The sequence below is a fragment of the Osmerus mordax genome, chromosome 26, assembly GCF_038355195.1.
Source record: "Osmerus mordax isolate fOsmMor3 chromosome 26, fOsmMor3.pri, whole genome shotgun sequence".
Lineage (NCBI taxonomy): Eukaryota > Metazoa > Chordata > Actinopteri > Osmeriformes > Osmeridae > Osmerus > Osmerus mordax.
Genome location: NC_090075.1, coordinates 2,117,277 through 2,137,837, shown reverse-complemented (window position 1 = coordinate 2,137,837; position 20,561 = coordinate 2,117,277). Strand labels below are relative to the sequence as shown.

Genomic DNA, 20,561 nt, shown 5'->3' with positions numbered 1-20,561 from the left:
ATGGCCTATATAAAACTCACGGGCCTCATAGTCCTTCTTAACTTATATGGAAATAAATAACCTATAAATAATGAAGCCAATACGTTTCTTATTAATGTGTTTTCCATGAGCTTAAACCGAAGCCTCCTGCGTTCATGAATGTAGGCTGGACTCGTTTTTGTGCCTTAAGTTAATATAGCTGTGTCATTATAGTGTGGTGGTGTTTGATGTTGGCCACATATTGCATCGGTCTATTGATGTTGACAGTTGGGAGTAAGTTACTGTGTCGGTTACCAAACTGACAACGCTGAGGTTAACGTTTATAGTTAAGAAAACTAGGTTTTCAAAAGCTATAATTTTACCAAATTGTTTAGACATGAAGACGAGTTTTCTTTTAAATACATTCAAAATAACAGTAAGTAATATACCACAACGTTGGAGGCAGGAGAAGTTGACAAATAGACGAGCCTCTAAGTGATGAAAAATCTGTGGCAATAACACCTCTGAAATGTTACGCGAACAGTGATTCGAGATTCGAGAACAGTCGACATAAAAAAAAACACAAACACACATTAACATGAACTTGGACGTGTAGCCAGGCGTCCCACTAGATGGCGACAGTGTCCAAGATTCTAGGCGTTAAATGTTCGAAATGATTGTGTTTTACCTACATTAACTGTAATAAAAAGGGTTGATAACTTTTTCGAATGCGTTTTGACACCATGTTTGGTAGATTTAGTATAGACATAGCCTACAGCAATCATTTCACTGGCTAAATCATTTTCAAACGCTGTTGTCAAGCCAGCACAGATATTGTTCATGACAAAATAATAGACAAAGTAACCTGTTATGAACTATGAAAGGTAGAGTAAAATAATAAAAGGCATAAGTTTATAATCAACAAGGGGAGAATCACAGTGAAGACCATTGGTTTAAATCTTTATATTTTAAGTGTGGAAAATCAGGGGGAAATCTTAAATTTACTATCAGAATATTGCATTCAATAAACACGCACCTTGTTTACAGATTTATTATCACTGCGCAAATCTGCTTTGATGCGATTGCTGAAACGTGGGGGCATCTGACATCATTCCCGGAAACGGTAGCCCCATGACCATATAAGGCTATAAGCCGGCCCAAAATAGCAACGTCATCCCGGAAGATGTGTGTTTTACGGGAACTCGGCCGTCCCACCAATCTTCTGGCTGACTGAATACTAAAACACTGTTGCCTACCTAAACAAGAGATCCCAGCATGCAGAGTTGTCCTCAAGTTGATTGCATTATGCTGCTTTGTAAAGACAACATCTTTGAAGGACATACTAAAGAAATGAATCAGATTTCTTGTGCTATAACGTAAAGTTGTTCCTTTCCCATTGCTGACTATGATAATATTTGTAACTACTGATACAAATGTGTAATAATATGTATGAGGAAATTAGCATATAGAATATAGGCCTACTGTCCGTCGCAATTATAATAACACGTGATTTCCGAAGATGCACCTGACAACTCAATAGATTTGTGGGGGTTTACTGGAGGGCTATGCTCATGCACATACAGCGCTAGCTTGTAGTTTAACATAGCAGAATCCCTAATGAGGTGTCTTGCTATTCTACCCTGCTATATGGTCATGTTGTGTGTTTGTCAACTCACTGAGTGCACAGACATAGTGTAGTGGCTGAAGCTTAATCCAAATCGATTTGAAGGTCGACAAGTACACCTGGTAGGCTGTACCATTTCATTTAAACAGTAGTTACCACTGACACAGGTTTGTTCTCATTCAAACAAAGCCCAGATAAAGGTAGGTAGGATATACAGTTACTGGCTTCTCTATTTACCTGGTTGCTAAGGTGAGATATTTTGCAGACAGTACAAAACACACGGCACACGGAGGCTTGTTCGGTGATCAGACACATTCATGTACCTTTGGCCCTTTAAAAGGTCAGCTAAAATGTTCAATATTCTGCTCAACGAGTTTCCAAACGTTCAAGGAGTTTCCAAATGTTCACAGGTTTCCACCAACCCTTACGCGATAGAAGTGATTCGAGCGAAGCGCAAGGATCTGGTCTCTGGGATCTCACACACCGAGGACCTGCTGGATCTCCTCGTCACAGAGGGAGTCGTGCCGCCCAGCAAGAGATCAGTGATCTTGTCGTCCCTCAGAACGAGCGAGGAGAGGAACTCTAGGGTCCTGGACATGCTGGTCTCCAGGGGGGAGAGGGCCTGTCGGAAGTTCTTCCACCCGTGTCTGATGCTGGCAGAGCCTGACCTGTACCAGAAGATCAAGGCCTACGTGGGGTGCGTGAATGATAACGTACGGGACTCCAAGAGACAGCTGATTGGGTATCTGTTGGAGAGGGACAAGCAGAGATTGGTTAAAAATACATGCCCTGTTGTAACTCAAAGTACTTCTAAAGGAAGTAGGAAGCCTAAAGTTCAGAAAGACGATGACGGTGCTACTCGCCCAGTGGCAAAGAGAGAGGAACAAAACACAACGCTACCCAAAACAGGAAGTATATTCAGCACCGTTGCATTGGGAGAGCTTTCCTCATTGGAGGAGATTCTACAAGACACAGACGTCAACGCGGTCAATTCCTCCAATGAGACGCTGTTGCACGTGGCTGCAGAACACGGCCACCTGTCCATCATCGAGCTGCTCTTACACAGAGGAGCCCAGTTGGATGTCAGGGATGAAGAGGGATACACACCCCTGCATAGAGCGGCCCTCAGGGGTCACAGCAAGGCAGTCAGGGGCCTCCTAAACGCGGGTGCCCCTATCTACGCCCTGGATAAACAGTCGAAGACCCCCCTGCATCTTGCGGTGAAAAACAAGCACTTGGGTACAGTCAAAACCCTGGTAGAGGAGGAGAAGAATCTCCCCAAGAACCAGGCCCAGGGCTCGTTCCTCCATACAGCAGCCCGGGAGGATGACTCCCAGCTGGCTGAGGTGCTCTTGCAGTGTGGGGCTGTGGTGGATGCTAGGGATAACCACAAAAGGACATCCCTGTTCCACGCGGTTAGCCGCGGCTGTGAGAAGACCGCAACCGTCCTGCTGTCAGCAGGAGCCACGGTCGACCGAGTCGTTGTAGAAACGGCCCTGGAGCTCAACCGGGGCCCCATCCTCTGCCTGCTTCTGAGTATGTAGGACCGCAGCCTGTTTTTTTTTAGATTTAGTAATTTAGCAGATGCTCTTATCCAGAGTGATTTACAGTAAGTACAGGGACATTCCCCCCAAGGCAAGTAGGGTGAAGTGCCTTGCCCATGGACACAACATCAAACCGGCAACTTTCCCATTAATAGCCCGATTCCCTAACCGCTCAGCCATCTGACCCCCTGGTTTACCACCCTCCACATCAGAGACCTTGCAGATACCCATTTGTTCTCATGGTGTGTGTGTGTGGATGTGTGTGTATGTGCTCACGTTTCTACGTATACCTGTTTTGAAACCCCAGCTCACGCTGCAGGGGCGCTCGGTTCAGAGGCCCTTGGATCTGCACTCCTCTCGGCCGTGAAGAAGAACCAGGAGGATGTGGTCGCGGCTCTGGTTGATTGTGGGGCAGACATCAACACAAGCGACCAACAGGGATACACCCCTCTGCTCCTGTCAGCTGAGCTGGGACACGTGGAGGTCTTCAGGTAGCTGACCGTCCACCCAGACCACACCTACGGTCCATGTAGATAAGTGGATCTGATCACAATTTTTTTTAAATCTTTCTTCAGAGCTCTGGCAGCCAAACACGCTCGCGTGGACACGACACTTCCAAACCTGTGCTCGGCCCTGCATCTGGCTGCCCACAGCGGGACTGTCCCCATAGCTCAGGATCTCCTGGAGAGGGGATTCGACCCCAATACCCCGGGGCCTAAGGCCCACACCCCTCTGCATGTCGCAGCCCAGCTCAACAGGTCATCTCTAGTGGGGCTACTGCTGAACTCTGGTGCTCAGGTAACATAGTTCCAGCTTGTGTTCTGATCTCTCGTGTATTTCTTGTCATGTTTTTTGGTGAAGGTAAAAAGTATGTCATGTTAATTCAAGTTATTAAACCATAAAATGTATTTAGCATATTAGCAAGTTTAAGCACTATGCTAATAGCAATTAGTTTAAGCAGTATGCTAATAGCAACTATAGCATAATAAGACTAAATACTGTATATTAAGACTGTATGAAGATCATGTTGATTTCATAGCTGTTGTGTGATGTGTGAATTCACACCAGGTGAATACAGTAAACCAAGACGGCCTGACAGCCCTGCACATGGCCAGCCAGCACGGCCACGCAGAGGCTGTGGCCCAGCTCCTGAAGGGCCAGGCAGACACTGGAGCCCGGGACCGACAGGGGAGGACAGCCCTGCACTGGGCAGCTTCAACCCAGGGAGAGAACTCCGTGGTGGGGCTTCTGCTCTCCGCGAAGGCTGACCCCAACGCCACTGACAAGGAAAAGAGGACTCCCATGCACCTGGCCGCCACGGAGGGCAGACTGGACGCCGTGACGTCACTCCTGGCACACAAGGCGAAGGGAGGGGCTAAAGACATGGACGGCTCCACCCCTCTGCATCAGGCCGCCGCCCACGGGCACGCCGGCGTGGTCACGGCTCTCCTCTCGTCTCTGAAGAAGAAAGGCGTGGACGAGAGGAACGCGTGGAGAAGGACCCCTCTCCACGCCGCCTCCGAGAGAGGCCACGGCGGCGTCGTGGAGTTGCTCCTCCGCGGCGGCGCCAAGATCAACGCTCTAGATAACAGCAAGGACACCCCCTTGCACTGCGCTTCCCGTTCTGGCCACCAGGAGGCAGTCAAGAGGCTGGTGGGCTGGGGACAGGGAGAGAGGAAGGAGAGGGCCGACCTCCAGGCCACCAATAATGTGGGGAAGACGCCACTGAAGGTGGCGGAGAGTGGGGACACGCGCGCGCATGAAGACACCGCTACTCTGCTTAAGAAGAAGATGCTGCTCATCAAATAGAGTGAAGTGAATTCTTGATTCTGTCATTAATGAATCAGGGAATACATGATTAAATGTAAGGTGTATATGGTAAAAGATTAATCAGAAGCATATTGTTTAATTGGCTAGTCATCTGGTCAGATAAATACAATTAGACGTCGCTTTCTTTTATGGTGAAATAAACGTAGGTGCCAAAAAATTGAATTTGAAATCTGTATCATATTTATGTATGTTCTCAAACAGACCACCAGAGGGAGGTACTGCCTTGCTTTAAATGAAGTGTCATAGCTGTTTATATTCATATTACAAATAAAAAGGAATGTTTCTACCATTAAAAGGAAGAAGCCTTATCTTAAGCGGATTTGGCAACTCATAGGTGGTGGGTACGTTTACACATTATTTAAATAACGCAGACAATTATTTGATTTTGCATTAACGCAGTTAAAAAAAATATATTATTACTTTGAAAGTTGTTGCTCACTGCAAGGCCGGATGTATGTGCAATTTGATTGCTCAGCATGATTGGGGGGGAGGGGGGGTGGTGGGGGGGTGAAGGTCATCACGCTTCTCAACCAATGAGAGCATTTGGCATAAACCCTAGGGTTTTGAGGGCCCTAAACATGGCGACCATGTAGAGACAGAAATGACATGCCGTCGTGTAAATACAGTTTTTTACAGTTGCTAGGACACATTTCTCAATACTTAAGTCACATTTTCAAAACTCTTCACACAGTGAGCACAACAGAAGTATATGTGGGCTAAACTGTGGATCATTTATCATTGTTTTGGCACAAAATGCATTCAATGACTACATCTTTCAAATTACATTTATTCTTTTCTCACTTCGACACAACAACTGCCAAAACTCTATGTACCTACAGGCCAATTTACACATGCTTACATACTGTTTTCAAAACTGTTAAACTTCAGTTCAAAACAATAACATAATACAAAACTGAATAAGACAGAAATTTGCTAAATTTCTACAGTAATATTGTAATGAAATATATTTGTAATCAAAAAAATTTATGCTATAAAATGATCTCTACGGAAGGGTTGTGCTAGGTGAGGAAAAGGATGCAGAGAGAAGAAATCAGCCAACATTTGTATGGGACAATGTGGCATTTCACCACTCCCGTGCAGTCACCGAGTGGTTTGCAGCCCATCCCAGAATGGTGTCACTTTCCTTCCCACCTTACTCTCCATTCCTCAACACATAGAATAATTATTTTTCTCATGGAAATGTAAGGTTTACTGTATGACCACCATCCACATGATCAAATGTCCCTCCTGGACACAATGAATGCTGGATGCCTGGACATTGCCAGGGATGGGTCAGGCATGCCAGAAGATGTGTATTGCCCTAGATGACATAAGATGTGATTTGGATGAAAACCTGTGGCCAAATGCAGAAGATTACAGTAGCATTCCTATTGTATCTGTATCAGTGGATGGTGTGTATACAAATTCTTATATTGTTGTTATATGTTGTTGTATAACAAACATTTGCAAATTCAAGGAAATCAATCGAATTTTTAACAAGATATATGTTTTAATTCAGCTATCAAGGGCAGTTACAGCGCAATAACTACGTCACATGTCACGTGACGTTTGTCTTCTCAAACTCAAATAGGAAGTGGGTTTCCCCGTGCTCTGGTTGCAGGTCCGATGGCGAGGAATGAAGAAAAACAGCAAGGAAAATTGAACAGATTATGGCTTCAGAAGGAGAGAGAGGGCAAGTGTTAGTTCACATATTTACGATACATTACAAATGAAACTAGCTAGCTAACCGAGCTAGCTTGTTTGTAAGCTATAACTATTCCCCATCGACATTACATTTATGCATTTAGCAGACATTCAGATCTACGCAGATCCATATAGGCTACAAAGGGAATTTTGCTAATGCATTTTGTCATGTTTCTGAACAGAGGGTCGAATAAAAGATATCCACGAACGTAGACCGAAACTTGTAAGTTTTCTTTGGTGCGAGCAATTCAGCAAGCACATTCAGCCTCTCCAGAAGTTAATTTCTGTATGACGTCTCTTTAACCCGATCATGCTTTTTCACAGGCAACCCTTAACTCCGCCTCTGCTGTGAAAAAGTGGATCCCGAGCATCAAAAGAGAGATCGAGTACTATCTCCAGGTAGTTATCCAAGCCAGCCATTTGCATGTCTAAAGGGTGAATAAGGCACTTTCTGATGGGGGAGAGTTTGCACCTGAAGTGTCTGACAATGTGACCTCTGCATTGATTTAGTTAATAAGTCTTGTTGATCATGAATTGGGAGGAGGAGGGTTATACTGTATGCTATAGAATAAGGTTTGAAGTAGAACTGGGTCCTGCAACATTTTCAAAGTGGGGACACATGTTTCTGAACCACACAATTTTTGTCTGTATTACGATGCTGAACGTGTCTTTAACCTGTCCAAACAGCAGTCTCAGCTGTCCCACTACCCTGAGAGAAAGATAGCAGAGTTTCAGTTCTGCATCGAGGGCCTGGAGAAGGAGTACAGACGCTTCCTGTCGAAGCTGCGAGCCCTCGACCCTTCCTGCAAACACCAGCCCTGGACTCCACGGGCATACGCCAAGAGGAGTCAAGACCCCCTCCGCTCTGCCGGCTACGGTCAGTTGGCAAATAGTTATAGCTCTGTGGTACTCTACTGCCATTAGTCATAGCATTGCAGTCATGATGTCACAGTCTTCAGACGTGAAGGTAGTAAGTTTCAGTTTCTTCATAGTAGTTTCTACATATAGCCTCTTCATGGGTTACATTTAGATGTAGTCATTTAGCAGACGCTTTTATCCAAAGCGACTTACAAAAAAAGAGCAAAAGGTGCATAGGTCAATGATCATAAACAACGACATAGCCCAAAAACAATGTGGGTAGCCAAAACATGAAGTATACATTGTGAAAAGCAAATAACAGCCAATGGGTAGAACCAGAAGTGCATGTAATTAAACAAGTTACAATTAACGACATGATCCACGGAAGTGCCCAGAGTGTACCTGGAGGAAAGCAAGCAACAGTAATATAAATCACAGTGAGTGCAGGTAAAATCAGTTACAACTAACCAACAAGTGCAACAAGTCCCTCAATAGGTGTCATTGAGTTCCTGGAGGAAATAAACTAACATCTGGGTTATGAGGTCAGCTGTAGTGGAGCGATTGCTTCTTATGAAATAACGTCATGTGTTTCCCCCGTAGCTAAGAAACAGCCGCTGGATTCAGGTCACGGGAGCAAACCTCGGACGGAAGGAGACTGCGAAGGGGCTGCCTACAGGACAGGAAGTGACATCACCTTAGCCCACGAGAAAGAAGATCGCCAATCAGAGTCCCGCTCCTCTGCGGTCGCTGGCGGCGCCGATCCCAGCCCCCTAGCTTCAGAGTCAGGCCATGCCGACCAGGACCAGCCCCTCTCCTTCGACCGGACCCGACTGGCAGTGGCTCTAGCTGGGTGTCGAGGCCCGGTGGAGCCTGGCTCTTCTCAGACGCCCAACATAGCCAGGGTGCTGCTCTCAGGCCTGCCCAACCTCCACAGCTCGCCCCTGGGCCGGGCCATCGCCCAGGCCAGAGGCCCTGACTCCCCCGGGCGAGCAGGGGAACTGGGAGGGAGGAGGGGAGGAGGGCGAGGGTCAGCGATGGACTGTGTCTCTGCGGGGGAGGGGAGGACAGGGAGGGCCGCTGTGGAGACAGACATGATGGGACATGTCCTGGGGCTAGGCTGCTACTCGTCCTCAGATGAGGAATCTGCCACGTGACAAACAAGGAGACGTGTACTTAAAATATGAATAAAGTTGTTCCTGTGAATATACAAGCGGTTTATGCACAAAGATAAAATCGATGACGTCAAAAAAAATTACGAGATGGATTTTTTCCATCCGCAACGTTATATATATAGAAAAAAATCCTTTTTGTCATATTTATTATCGTCATCGTACATTTACAGATTTCAATGTGGATGAAAGGTGCTGACGGGCGTTTCCCCGGTGCTCTAGGTATGATGTGAAGTGGGACAGGGGAACTGATGAGCTGTTCTAATGCCTGCAGTGGAGGGGGAGGGAGTGATTCATCTGTCAATCTACAGCTGTGTTATCAGTCATCCCCATGACCACATGCTCAGTCGTTAGATCAGATGCTGCTGAGAGCAGATCTGCTGACTCAGTTACCCGAACACTCGTTAGGATGCACCCAACCACACAGCCCCTAAACACCACCTCACCCCCAGCCGCTCCACTGTCGTGCTTCAAATGCAACACTTCTTGGAAGCAGGGTTGCATCTGAGGTCGTAGAGTGAACTGTTGTGTTGCCCTCTAGTCCAAAGACACAGTTTCCCTGTGACGCTGTGTGAACAGCGATGCCACGCTACCTAAGGGCCTGGCTTTACTGGGGCGTGGGGGGGATCCAGATACATGATAGCCAGAACTGGAGGGGTGGGGCAGGGGGGAACATCCAGATACATGAGGCCCTGAACTGGAGGGGTGGGGCAGGGGGGAACATCCAGATACATGAGGCCCTGGACTGGAGGGGTGGGGCAGGGGGGAACATCCAGATACATGAGGCCCTGGACTGGAGGGGTGGGGCAGGGGGGAACATCCAGATACATGAGGCCCTGGACTGGAGGGGTGGGGCAGGGGGGAACATCCAGATACATGAGGCCCTGGACTGGAGGGGTGGGGCAGGGGGGAACATCCAGATACATGAGGCCCTGGACTGGAGGGGTGGGGCAGGGGGGAACATCCAGATACATGAGGCCCTGGACTGGAGGGGTGGAGCAGGGGGGAACATCCAGATACATGAGGGACTGGACTGGAGGGGTGGGGCAGGGGGGAACATCCAGATACATGAGGCCCTGGACTGGAGGGGTGGGGCAGGGGGGAACATCCAGATACATGAGGCCCTGGACTGGAGGGGTGGAGCAGGGGGGCACATCCAGATACATGAGGCCCTGGACTGGAGGGGTGGAGCAGGGGGGAACATCCAGATACATGAGGCCCTGAACTGGAGGGGTGGGGCAGGGGGGAACATCCAGATACATGAGGCCCTGAACTGGAGGGGTGGAGCAGGGGGGAACATCCAGATACATGAGGGACTGGAGGGGTGGGGCAGGGGGGAACATCCAGATACATGAGGGACTGGAGGGGTGGCCGGAAGAGGGGTGCTTCCATTAATGGGACATACGCAAATACAAGGGGTGTTTGCGGTCATGCAGTCTGTAGATTGTCCAATTGTAAACCAATGCAGGAAGTTTGTATAATGTTCTTAATACTTTCTTGATATGGCACTCCAAAATCCAAAAGAATTAAAGTCCATGTGTACTGCAGATTATTATCCATCAAATCAGACCCGTGTTTTCTTGCGGTTTATTTAACAGACAAGGGTATTATTCACACACAGCAAGTCTTTTGCCAATTTTCATCCATGCCTGTTACCCTTTAGTGACCTTTATGGTGAAGTCGTGTGCATTTACAGAGAAAGACTGTTTACAGACTACGCATTCAAATTGTCTATAAACTACTGAATAGTTCCAGTCGAAAATGATGAGATTTTTTTTACTATCCACCTACATTTAGCAGACGCTCTTATCCAGAGCGACTTACAGTAAGTACAGGGACATTCCCCCGAGGCAAGTAGGGTGAAGTGCCTTGCCCAAGGACACAACGTCAGTTGGCATGACCGGGAATCGAACTGGCAAACTTCGGATTACTAGCCCGATTCCCTCACCGCTCAGCCACCTGACTCCCTCACCTAGGTGATCATCTAATAATGGATCAATTTAAATTATTAGGAAGTATACATATGGACCTCCTCATGTATAGATAGAATAAAGCTGATCTATGTGTAGCTGAACACGTAGATTGTTGATTTCCTGTGTCGTCGAGATGGAGAAAGGGAGAACAGACGAGACAAGATGACTTGGTGGTATTTGCAGATAGAGGAGATGGCCACACTGATGGAAACCATTAATTGTGTGGAAGGGAGGTGCGTTCTAGTAAGCAGAAAATGACGGAAAAAGGTCGACCCTCCCTCCCACACCTCGATCTCTTTCTGTCTTGCTCCTCTATCTCTCTGTCTTGCTCTCCTCCATCTCTTTCTGTCTTGTTCTCCTCTATCTATTTCTGTCTGGCTCTCCTCTATCTCTTTCTGTCTTGCTCTCCTCTATCTCTTTCTGTCTTGCTTTCCATCTCTTTCTGTCTTGCTCTCTATCTCTTTCTGTCTTGCTCTCCTCCATCTCTTTGCGTTGCCTCTCTCTCTGCCGCTCCCCCACTCTCTCTATCTCCCCACTTTTCTCTCCTCCCCATTCTCTCTCTCCCCCCTTCTCTATCTCTCCCCACTTTTCTCCTTCTCCCCCTTCTCTGCCCTCTTCTCTCTCTCCCCCTCTGCTCCCCCTTCTCTCTCTCTCTCCCCCACCATGCCCTTAGTTCTCACGCAGGCAACATGAAAGCCGATGTCAGCGTTCGGTTCTTTTTCATGTGGCAGAGCGTCTTCCCACTAACGTATCAGTGTGCACTTTTGAAACTGACTTCCATGCCGCATCACTGTTTACAAACAAACTGTCTAAAGCTCTCAGTATTAAGTAGAAACTACTGAAGAGATTTTCTGTTTACGGCATTCTATCCTGCAGGAAAGTGTTTTAACTCAGGTCAGACTTTGATATTGTAGTTGTCATCCACACTGTTGAGTACCCTGTGAGGTCGGCGCCTGTCTCTGTAAAGATGACAGGTGTGTAATGATGTTTCTTGTGGGTAATATTTGGAGATTTGTTTAAGTATTTGATGCAGCGGTAGCTCATTCAATAGGAAGGCCACTAACTAGTTTCAAATTGGGTCGTCTTTGAGTCATCTCTAAAGTTGCCACGGCAAGCATTTTAGGGTGTGATTACATAACCCCCCTTTAGAGCTAGCTGTTTTTTTTCTCGAATGGTGCATTTACCAGAAAAGACCACGATGGTGGTTAGGCCAGTTAAACCTCTTAACTTCCTTTGAAAGTGAGGTATTAGTTGAACTGTAAAAAGGTTGCGTTAAAGTAAAGACTAAGAGAAAGAATAATTGATGCTGAGGAATTTTCTGTACAGATTTATGTGCTTTCACAGAGTCAAAGAATACAATTTTAACCGCATTAACCAACCCTGCACTTAGTGATACCAGATATACCTCCCAACTCTGGAAACAGTGGAACACGCATCTATACCTGTTTTAATTGTTGTGCATATGTACGAGCTATATGTATGTTGGTATGTATGTATGTTTTGTACATTCCCCTTATGTAATATGTGGTAGTCAGTATGTCTGTATGTATTTATGTTTGTGTGTACCCCTCTTGTAATATGTTATGTGTACTTTTCTATCTGGACCTTGAGTCTGCAAAATAAAGTGATATATAAATATAAAAAGCTTTGGTGTCATAAAATCCAACAAGTTGGGGGGTTTTCATTAATAATCTTGAGTGTGAAACAGCGTAACAGTGTGTTGATCCTTTTGAGTTCAAATCAAATGTATTTGTACAGCCCTTTTTATAAGCAATGTCACAGAGGGCTTCACACAAACCCATAGAACTGCCCTAAATCCAACCTAAACCCTCAAGGAAGTTGTCCTCTTTAACCCGGCTTGAAGCGTGCATGGGTCATCCATGACATGAAATGAAACCTACAGCCCAAGTGAGGTGAGGTACTGAGGTACATCAGAGAGAGAGAGGAGTGGCGTTCAAGTTTGTGTGGGGGTGGAACCCTGAACTTTAAGCCAGAGGTGCTCAAATACAACCACCTTTCCTGTCTGCAGAGAACACACTCCTCTGTCACACACACACACCATGTCCTGCAGCATGACCACTCCATACCCCCAGGTGTTCATGGTGGACAACAACAGAGATCCTCCCTCCTCGGTCCATCCTCCAGACCTGGTCCCCTGTTGGATGTTCCCCCCGGCCCAGGAGAGGGTGAGGAGACGGAGGGAGAAGGGCTGGCCCTGCCAAGGGGGCCTGTTGCTGGCTGTGCTGTTTGTCCTGCTGCTGGTGTTTGCAGCTCTGGGACTGGGGGCCTTGCAGATCCACAGGCTGCAGATGGAACTTGCTACGGTGCAACAGGTGAGTGGACGTCGAGGGGAGAAGATCAGAGGGTGTGTGTGTGTGTGTGTGTGTGGTGGGGGGTTGAAATTGATTAGAGAACATATAATGTGTTGGAAAGTTGAAGAATATAATGGGGTGGAAGGAAGGGTGAGATTTGCAAGGATGAGTGAGTAAAAAAGTATTGAGTTGAGAGTTAATTGAATACTCAGGAGAATAGCCATAGAAACCTATTTATTGCTCTCGCTGTCGTAAAAAGCTTCTGATTATATAAGTTTTTGTTACCCCGTTTTTCAATTTTCTGCTGTGTAAACTTGCAGTGTGATTTCTCAGTGTGATATCACAATCCTGGAAAGGGAGTGGGCAGTGTGAGGTTGGCGGTAGTAGAAGGTAGATGGAAATTATGTAAAAGAAACGACCATACATGTTCACAGGGGGTTTGAAACCCATCTGCATTTGAGCTGTGACATTTAAACACTGCTGAACTGCAACATCCAAGTTGTGGTCACCACTCTGGCCTGACAGGATATGCTTGATTCTCTGTCACAAAGCAGATTCAGAAAAAAACTTCTCAGCTCTACATTTCTGCTCATCACCATCTACCACAAAATATCTCAACTCTGGTGTGAGAAAGGTGATCACAGATCAGAAAAGGAAATGGTTTGTCATCCTGCACAGCACTGAAATATGTATTTCTCCTTAAACAGGAAATATCTACACAAAATGGGGGGCCTGTGCTACAGAAACAAGTTGGTGAGTCTCCCCCCTCTCTCTCTCTCTCTCTCTCTCTCTCTCTCTCTCTCTCTCTCTCTCTCTCTCTCTCTCTCTCCCTGCCTCTCTCTCCCCCTGCCTCTCTCTCTCTCCTCTCTCTCTCCTTCTCCCCCTGCCTCCCTCTCTCTCCTTCTCCCCCTGCCTCCCTCTCTCTCTCTCCTGCCTCTCTCCCCCTGCTTCCCTCCCTCTCTCTCTCACTCTTTGGATTCTGCTTAATAGGCTACTGTTCAGCATCTCCCTCTGCCCAATAATCTCATAAAGGGGAATAAGAAAACAGGGGTGTCCTGCAGCTAATTTAGCTGTGTCATGATTCCAGGTCTCCAGGAAGCAGAACGAGCTAGAGAGGAGACTGATGAAAGACCTGCAGCCCATGTCATTGGTAAGCTCCAATCTTCATTTCCTCCTCTCCTCCTCTCCCCCCTCCCCTCCTCTCCTCTCCTCTCCCCCCTCCTCTCCTCTCCTCTCCTCTCCTCCCTCCTCTACTCTCTAACGCCATCATCTGCTCCCCCCTCTTCTCCGCAGCAGGGTCTAAGCAAGATGGATCACAGAAGACTCTGCGATGGGAGCCCCAAGCGGGTCGGGCCTTCACTATGGGAGGAGTGGTGTATCGAGCAGGGGAACTGCAGGTGAACCACACCGGACTGTACCAAGTCTACTCACGGGTGGAGTACTTCATCAAGGACTGCTCTCCCACGGATTGGGTGGTCCACACTGTTCTCCTGAGGAGACCCGGGCACTCCAAGGACCTGGTTCTGATGCAGGCCCACAGGGAGGGATACTGTCGCTCCAGCAAAGACCGGCAGCTGTGGTCGTCCGGCAGTCACTTGGGCTCGGTTCATCAGCTCCAGAGGGACGACAGGATCTACGTGAACGTGTCCAGACCGGACATGATCAGTCATAACCACAACGGCAACTTCTTCGGGCTTTACAAAATCTAATCTAAGCCCCTTAAAAAGCACAAGCTTTTATTTATTTGTGAAAGAGGCTGGGCTGTATGTTGACATGCATGGGACGTCCAGAAACACTAAGTCAGAAGGCAGTAGAACTAACAGGCAGCATGGGTATTTATTCTGATATGGGAGTGTGGGGGTGCCCAGTACATGGGCTGAATGTACTTTTCATGGATAACTGTTACTTCAGATTCATGTTTGTCATGATGTATTGGCTGATAAAGGAATGTGATAAATGTGCAGATGTGTGATTGTAATAAAATATTTTCTTGGATTGGATGGGGTGGCGTATTTTTTCGTTGGCATCCACTTTTGCAAGAACACTGAACAGTTGGAAACTCTGTATTAGTCAGCAGCACGATGTGGTAAGCACACCAAAAACTGTGATTGAAAAATCAACATAATTATTGGATTCAGAATCAGAATCAGAATGGGATTTATTCGCCATGAAAGTTTGCACAGACAAGGAATTTGCTTTGGCAGGAAGGTGCATACAATAAACATGGGACCTACAATAAACATGATACCTAAAATTTAAATATGTGGACTATCTATACTAAGGGTACATAAACTTAGTATAGATAGTCCACATATTTAAATTAAATGTCACAAGAAAGATTTATGCACAATGCCATTTGCAAGTGCAGATAAAACATATTGCTTCTGCATGCACACACACACAAGCACACACACACACACACAAGCACACACACACACACACAAGCACACACACACACACACACAAGCACACACACACACACAAGCACACACACACATAAGCACACACACACACACAAGCACACACACACACACACAAGCACACACAAGCACACACACAAGCACGCACACACACACACACGGTCTCGCTCTCGGCATGTGGTGGGCACAGATGAGGGGGCTGCAGCCTTTGAGCACTTCCTGCAGGCCTCAGATGAGGCACAGTGTGTTCCATAGAAGCTGATTATACTTCCTGTGTGAATGTCTCATGGGTCGCTGTTTAAGAGGGGGGGGGGGGGGGGGAGGGAGTGGAGGTAGAGGTGAGCCTCAGGCTTACACACCAGAAATGCAGAAAGGTTTCGTTATATTTTGCTGTCAGAACCCCTCGGGGCCCCAACATGCCCAAGTAGTGCCATACTGTTCAGTAAATGTTCGAGTCCTAACCTTAATCCTAACATTGGCAAGCCATGAGAACAGCAGCCCCGGGTCACATCTGTCATAACGTCACCGATTTCGGTACAGCACCGGCAAGCATGTCACACATTAATCAATTAAGAAGGGGAAAGGGTCGGTTACCGTCGAGGGAACCTAACCTCTTGAGAGGATGGTATTATTGAGTCCACAATGTTTGGACAAGAAAACTTCTGCATCGTGCGAGCAATGTGTTCTTTGAAATCCAGGTTGTCGACAAGGATGTTGTTTCAGGTTCTTAGCAAGCGAGAAGCTGCCTGCGGGCGCCCTCTTTCTCACACTTTGTGAACTGCATGACTGTCATTTCATTTCCCTCAGTCCTAATTCATTTATAGCCTGGTCCTAACCAGACTCTCGTACATTTCATTTGTACAGAGAGTCTGGGCTCGCTCCATTGACAAGCGTTAACTTCCTTGAAGGCGGATACTCTGTTGAAGTTTAAAACTATTGGATCTGCCCAGAGCCACTCTGGATCTGCCATAACCAATCGCTAGCGTTCGCCTTAGCCAACTCCTTCACGACTAACGGAGCTAGCTGGAAAATCAAACTAACCCTGTGGGGATCAAAGATTGTTCTTGCTCCGGCTTTAACTTCTGGATATTCGACTGCGTTGCCAAAACGGACCGAATGGCTTCGCTCGCATCTTTCTCCGCCGCCATTGTGGAACTACAACACAAACTAGCGCACAACATCATCGTCATCGTTCTCAGCCACTCCCTCTGTTCGCTGATTGGACAGGTAGAAAATTAACCGGAGACATCTGACTTACATGAAATTGTGTTGGTCATTACGTACTATTTGAGCCAGCCCTTGCGGCACTATCTACGGTAATTGTGCATAATGACGTTGTGTTGGTACATTTAGCCTATCAGGGTCGTGATAAATCTTGCCTAGGATGCCAAATGTGCTAGGACCGGCACTGACAGGTACCACATATAATTGCTGGAGTTGACATGACTCTCAAAAGCTTTGGTTTTCTGCACAAAATTAAGTTCTGGTGTAGGTCTTCCTTTGACGATTAACTCTAACTTCTCATTCAAAGTTAACCTTGAAAACGGCGCATATAACAAATGTGAAACAATGTCCTCCTCACTAGCGGGAACGTTACTCGCGGCTTCCATTGTGAAGTGAACGAACAAGCTAGCTCTAACGGTACGTTAGCTAGTTTATTAGCTTGTGATCGCGTTCCCCACAGTGGGTGGAACTTGTCATAAAGTTAGCGATAACAAAGCCCACCCATTTAGAAGGAAGATATGATTGGTCGATTTTACTGTCAATAGAAATGAGTCTTTCTTTGAATTACTATTAATCGGCCCTCATAGCTGGACCACCAATCACAGAGCTGCATAGCATTTTCCTCCCAACAACGGAGGCAGCAAATGTCTGATAAGGTGTCAAAAGGGGATTTTTTCATTTAACTCTTCACATTCCAACACAAACTGAATAGGCAGGATTGAAGGGTTTATTTCAGAAACATAGTCTTTAGATTGTCAAATAATGAATTGATAAAATAAAATTAGAACAGATTACTTTTAAAATATATATTTTTAGAATATATTAAGGGCCCAGACAGTTCCCCCCTGATGAGCACCCAAACCTCCAGGACGCTCAACGTCTCCACGTCTGTCTTGACAGAGGTGGGGAGTGTCCACTAGAGGGCAGTCACATCCATGCTGTTGGGATCACAAACACCGCATGCCTGAAGCATGGTGGATGCTGGCTATGACTAGGATCTGTCCTGTCAGCATGGCAGAGGGAACTCTCAGCTGTTTGGGCAAGTGTTCGGAAAAAGAGGGTCAGATGTCCCACCACGCACTTTTAGAAAAACGCCCCCCCACACACACACACACACACTATTGGCATCCTGCATACTCCTGCATACTTGTGTGAAAATGTACGTTTTCTCGGTTTTTAGTTTGTGTTTTTACATAGAGGAAGAACAAGCATGAACGTATTTGAAGACAGTCAGTGATAGTGATCCAGACTGGAGACTAAGGGTGTGACGGTTGATTCATAAGGCCCGTTCATGCCAAGGATGATAACCAGAACTATAACTAGGCTATCAAGATACAGTTTTTAGAATCGTTTTATATTTAAAAGAATAGCAGTCCACACCACAACTATAATGACAACGATATTGTTGGGATCACTTTCAAAATCTATATTTTCCCCACCCGATGAACTATTAAACATTGACAACCAATTCAAAAGGCAGGCGACATTGCGGAAAAGCAAATCGCTGAGGTTGTTGTGGACGCAAATTATCGTTATAGTTCTCGTTCTCGTCCTTGGTGTGAATGGGGTTTTAGGGTCTCGACCAAGCTTCTCTGAGCTCAAACAAACCCCCTCGAGATGCTTGAAAAGCAGCTGGAGAGGAGAGGAAGGAGGGAAACCCAAGGAGACACATGCAAACGAGCTGGTAAAGAGACGCTGCAATGAGAATCGGCTGTGCAGAGTCAAGACACCTGTAGCCAGCTTAGTGCGTGTGACACCTGTAGCCAGTTTAGTGCGTGTGACACCTGTAGCCAGCTTAGTGCGTGTGACACCTGTAGCCAGCTTAGTGCGTGTGACACCTGTAGCCAGCTTAGTGCGTGTGACACCTGTAGCCAGCTTAGTGCGTGTGACACCTGTAGCCAGCTTAGTGCGTGTGACACCTGTAGCCAGCTTAGTGCGTGTGACACCTGTAGCCAGCTTAGTGCGTGTGACACCTGTAGCCAGCTTAGTGCGTGTGACACCTGTAGCCAGCTTAGTGCGTGTGACACCTGTAGCCAGCTTAGTGCGTGTGACACCTGTAGCCAGCTTAGTGCGTGTGACACCTGTAGCCAGCTTAGTGCGTGTGACACCTGTAGCCAGCTTAGTGCGTGTGTATCGGGCAAATCGTCCCGCAATGGGTTAGAACTTACCACCTCTGACTTCCCAAGCGCCACCATTACCAACTACGCCAACGAAAAGCTTGCGATTCGTTGACGCGGGTGACCTGTTACATACTTGAGGAGTGAGTTTCACCACACACTGGCTACACATGTGTGTTTTCAAGTTCAAATCTCTGTTAGAACATCAATACCACAAACATGTTGGTTTCTTTAACACTGTTTGGGAGTGGCGTGGTGGAACTGCCCTCAAAGGGCCCACAAACAGGGGCGGTTTTAGGAAGGGGCAGACCGGAAAGCAGCCTGGGGCGGCATGAAGAGAGGGGCGGCATTGGGTTGGCGCATTCGAAGTTAAGACCAGGTTTAGCGTCTGTTCTTTCTGTTACGTCTGGGTTTCACAAGAGACGGTCACTATTGTTTTGTGGGCTACCTTTATTTTGTTTGGCCCTAGCCCACGCTAAATAAAAGAAAGGTAGCCCACAAAACAATAGTGACCGTCTCTTAACTTCGAATGCTCCATCCATGTTATCCGTGTAGACAAGGCATCATGTATGTCTGAGTTTCAATAGCTTGGACCTGAAATTGAATACTGTTTCTAAGCAGATTGAATTGCTTCATTTAATTGAATCTGTCATTGCTGCTAATGTGCTATTCTATATGTTTCGTTTTTTCTCCTGTAATCATGCACCTGGTACCTGAACGCATGAGATTTCTTCGAGATCAAATGAAGTGAATCAAAATCATTTGAACCAAGTCTTTCACGTCTGGAATTGAATCTTTCAGTCATGAAAACGTTTACATTACATTAGGTCATTTAGCAGACGCTCTTATCCAGAGCGACTTACAGTAAGTACAGGGACATTCCCCCGAGGCAAGTAGGGTGAAGTGGCCAAGGACACAACGTAATTTTGCACGGCCGGGAATCGAACCGGCAACCTTCTGATTACTAGCCCGACTCCCTAACCACTCAGCCATCTGACCCTTTTAGTTGACTCCAATATTTCATAAATGATGGGATAAGTGTTTTTTGTGTGTGTGCATGAGGAAAACCACCCCCTCCATGATCCGAGCCAGCGAGGGTGGGGGTGGGGCCACACACCGACACGATCCTGTTCTTAGTCGACACGCGAAGAGTGAACGCATAAGAAGCTCATACGAAATCGAGACTTTGAATCGCAACTGATAAGCCTGAACTGGGGGTCTACCAGTCATTTGTTTTGATACAAACACAGAGAGTTCAGAGAAACAGACAGGGACACCAGTGAGCCAGGGAAAGTCCCTGATGGTTGTTACAGATGGGAGCCCTTTCTTGACTATTTCTCCCCCCCCCCCCGTCTGTCTATCTCTCTCTCTCTCCCACTCTCTTCCACTTTTTCATTTTCTATCTTTCTCCCTCTGTCATTTTATCTCTTTGTATCTCACTCTCTCCTCGCAGGGCACTGAGTGAGATGAGGTCAGAGTGATAACTGAGGTAACAGTCATACAGTCATTATCAGAATGACAGGACAGACTATCTCCCACTGTGGGTTTGAGCATGGTCTAAGGGGGGCCCCCTCACATTGGGAACTGTGTGTGTGTGTGTGCGTGCGTGTGTGTGCACAACCTCAATTGACTTAGCAGCACTGATCTGAACTTGTTGCATCCCACCTGTCGTTTCCCAGAAACACACACCAGTCTGCCTGATTTTCCAACATACAGCTTTCAGACGTTATTTCTTTCCACAAACTTGTGTTTACGAAGATTACATTTTCCTGTCCCTTTCTCGCTCCCTCTCTCGTTCTCTTTGATGCACTCTGACAGCTTCAGTATG

At 46.8% G+C, this 20,561-nt stretch overlaps 3 protein-coding genes across 3 annotated transcripts; all 3 read left to right on the top strand.

Moving 5' to 3' along the window:
• Window positions 1-1,932: 1,932 nt before the first annotated feature.
• On the top strand, window positions 1,933-4,935 carry caiap (CARD- and ANK-containing Inflammasome Adaptor Protein). The gene is made up of 4 exons (XM_067229432.1): window positions 1,933-3,118; window positions 3,434-3,617; window positions 3,702-3,924; window positions 4,195-4,935. Exons 1-4 carry the CDS (start codon window positions 1,933-1,935, stop codon window positions 4,933-4,935), a joined length of 2,334 nt encoding a protein of 777 aa, XP_067085533.1.
• Window positions 4,936-6,519: 1,584 nt separating this feature from the next.
• si:dkey-86e18.1 (uncharacterized protein LOC557342 homolog) lies at window positions 6,520-8,754 on the top strand. Its single transcript, XM_067229681.1, has 5 exons — window positions 6,520-6,649; window positions 6,843-6,883; window positions 6,985-7,059; window positions 7,348-7,537; window positions 8,119-8,754. The coding sequence occupies exons 1-5, from the start codon at window positions 6,583-6,585 to the stop codon at window positions 8,670-8,672; spliced, it is 927 nt and encodes a 308-aa protein (XP_067085782.1). The 5' UTR covers window positions 6,520-6,582; the 3' UTR covers window positions 8,673-8,754.
• Window positions 8,755-12,720: 3,966 nt separating this feature from the next.
• faslg (Fas ligand (TNF superfamily, member 6)) lies at window positions 12,721-14,920 on the top strand. Its single transcript, XM_067229680.1, has 4 exons — window positions 12,721-12,993; window positions 13,680-13,725; window positions 14,060-14,122; window positions 14,266-14,920. Exons 1-4 carry the CDS (start codon window positions 12,721-12,723, stop codon window positions 14,679-14,681), a joined length of 798 nt encoding a protein of 265 aa, XP_067085781.1. The 3' UTR covers window positions 14,682-14,920.
• The last annotated feature ends 5,641 nt before the right edge of the window (window positions 14,921-20,561 follow it).

Coding starts and splice junctions, on each gene's coding strand:
- caiap (XM_067229432.1), top strand. CDS start 1,933: ATGTTCAATATTCTGCTCAACGAGTTTCCAAACGTTCAAGGAGTTTCC. Junction 3,119..3,433: donor CATCCTCTGCCTGCTTCTGA/GTATGTAGGACC, acceptor TTGAAACCCCAG/CTCACGCTGCAGGGGCGCTC. Junction 3,925..4,194: donor TGCTGAACTCTGGTGCTCAG/GTAACATAGTTC, acceptor AATTCACACCAG/GTGAATACAGTAAACCAAGA.
- si:dkey-86e18.1 (XM_067229681.1), top strand. CDS start 6,583: ATGGCGAGGAATGAAGAAAAACAGCAAGGAAAATTGAACAGATTATGG. Junction 6,650..6,842: donor GCTTCAGAAGGAGAGAGAGG/GCAAGTGTTAGT, acceptor GTTTCTGAACAG/AGGGTCGAATAAAAGATATC. Junction 6,884..6,984: donor ACGAACGTAGACCGAAACTT/GTAAGTTTTCTT, acceptor GCTTTTTCACAG/GCAACCCTTAACTCCGCCTC.
- faslg (XM_067229680.1), top strand. CDS start 12,721: ATGTCCTGCAGCATGACCACTCCATACCCCCAGGTGTTCATGGTGGAC. Junction 12,994..13,679: donor AACTTGCTACGGTGCAACAG/GTGAGTGGACGT, acceptor CTCCTTAAACAG/GAAATATCTACACAAAATGG. Junction 13,726..14,059: donor TGTGCTACAGAAACAAGTTG/GTGAGTCTCCCC, acceptor TCATGATTCCAG/GTCTCCAGGAAGCAGAACGA.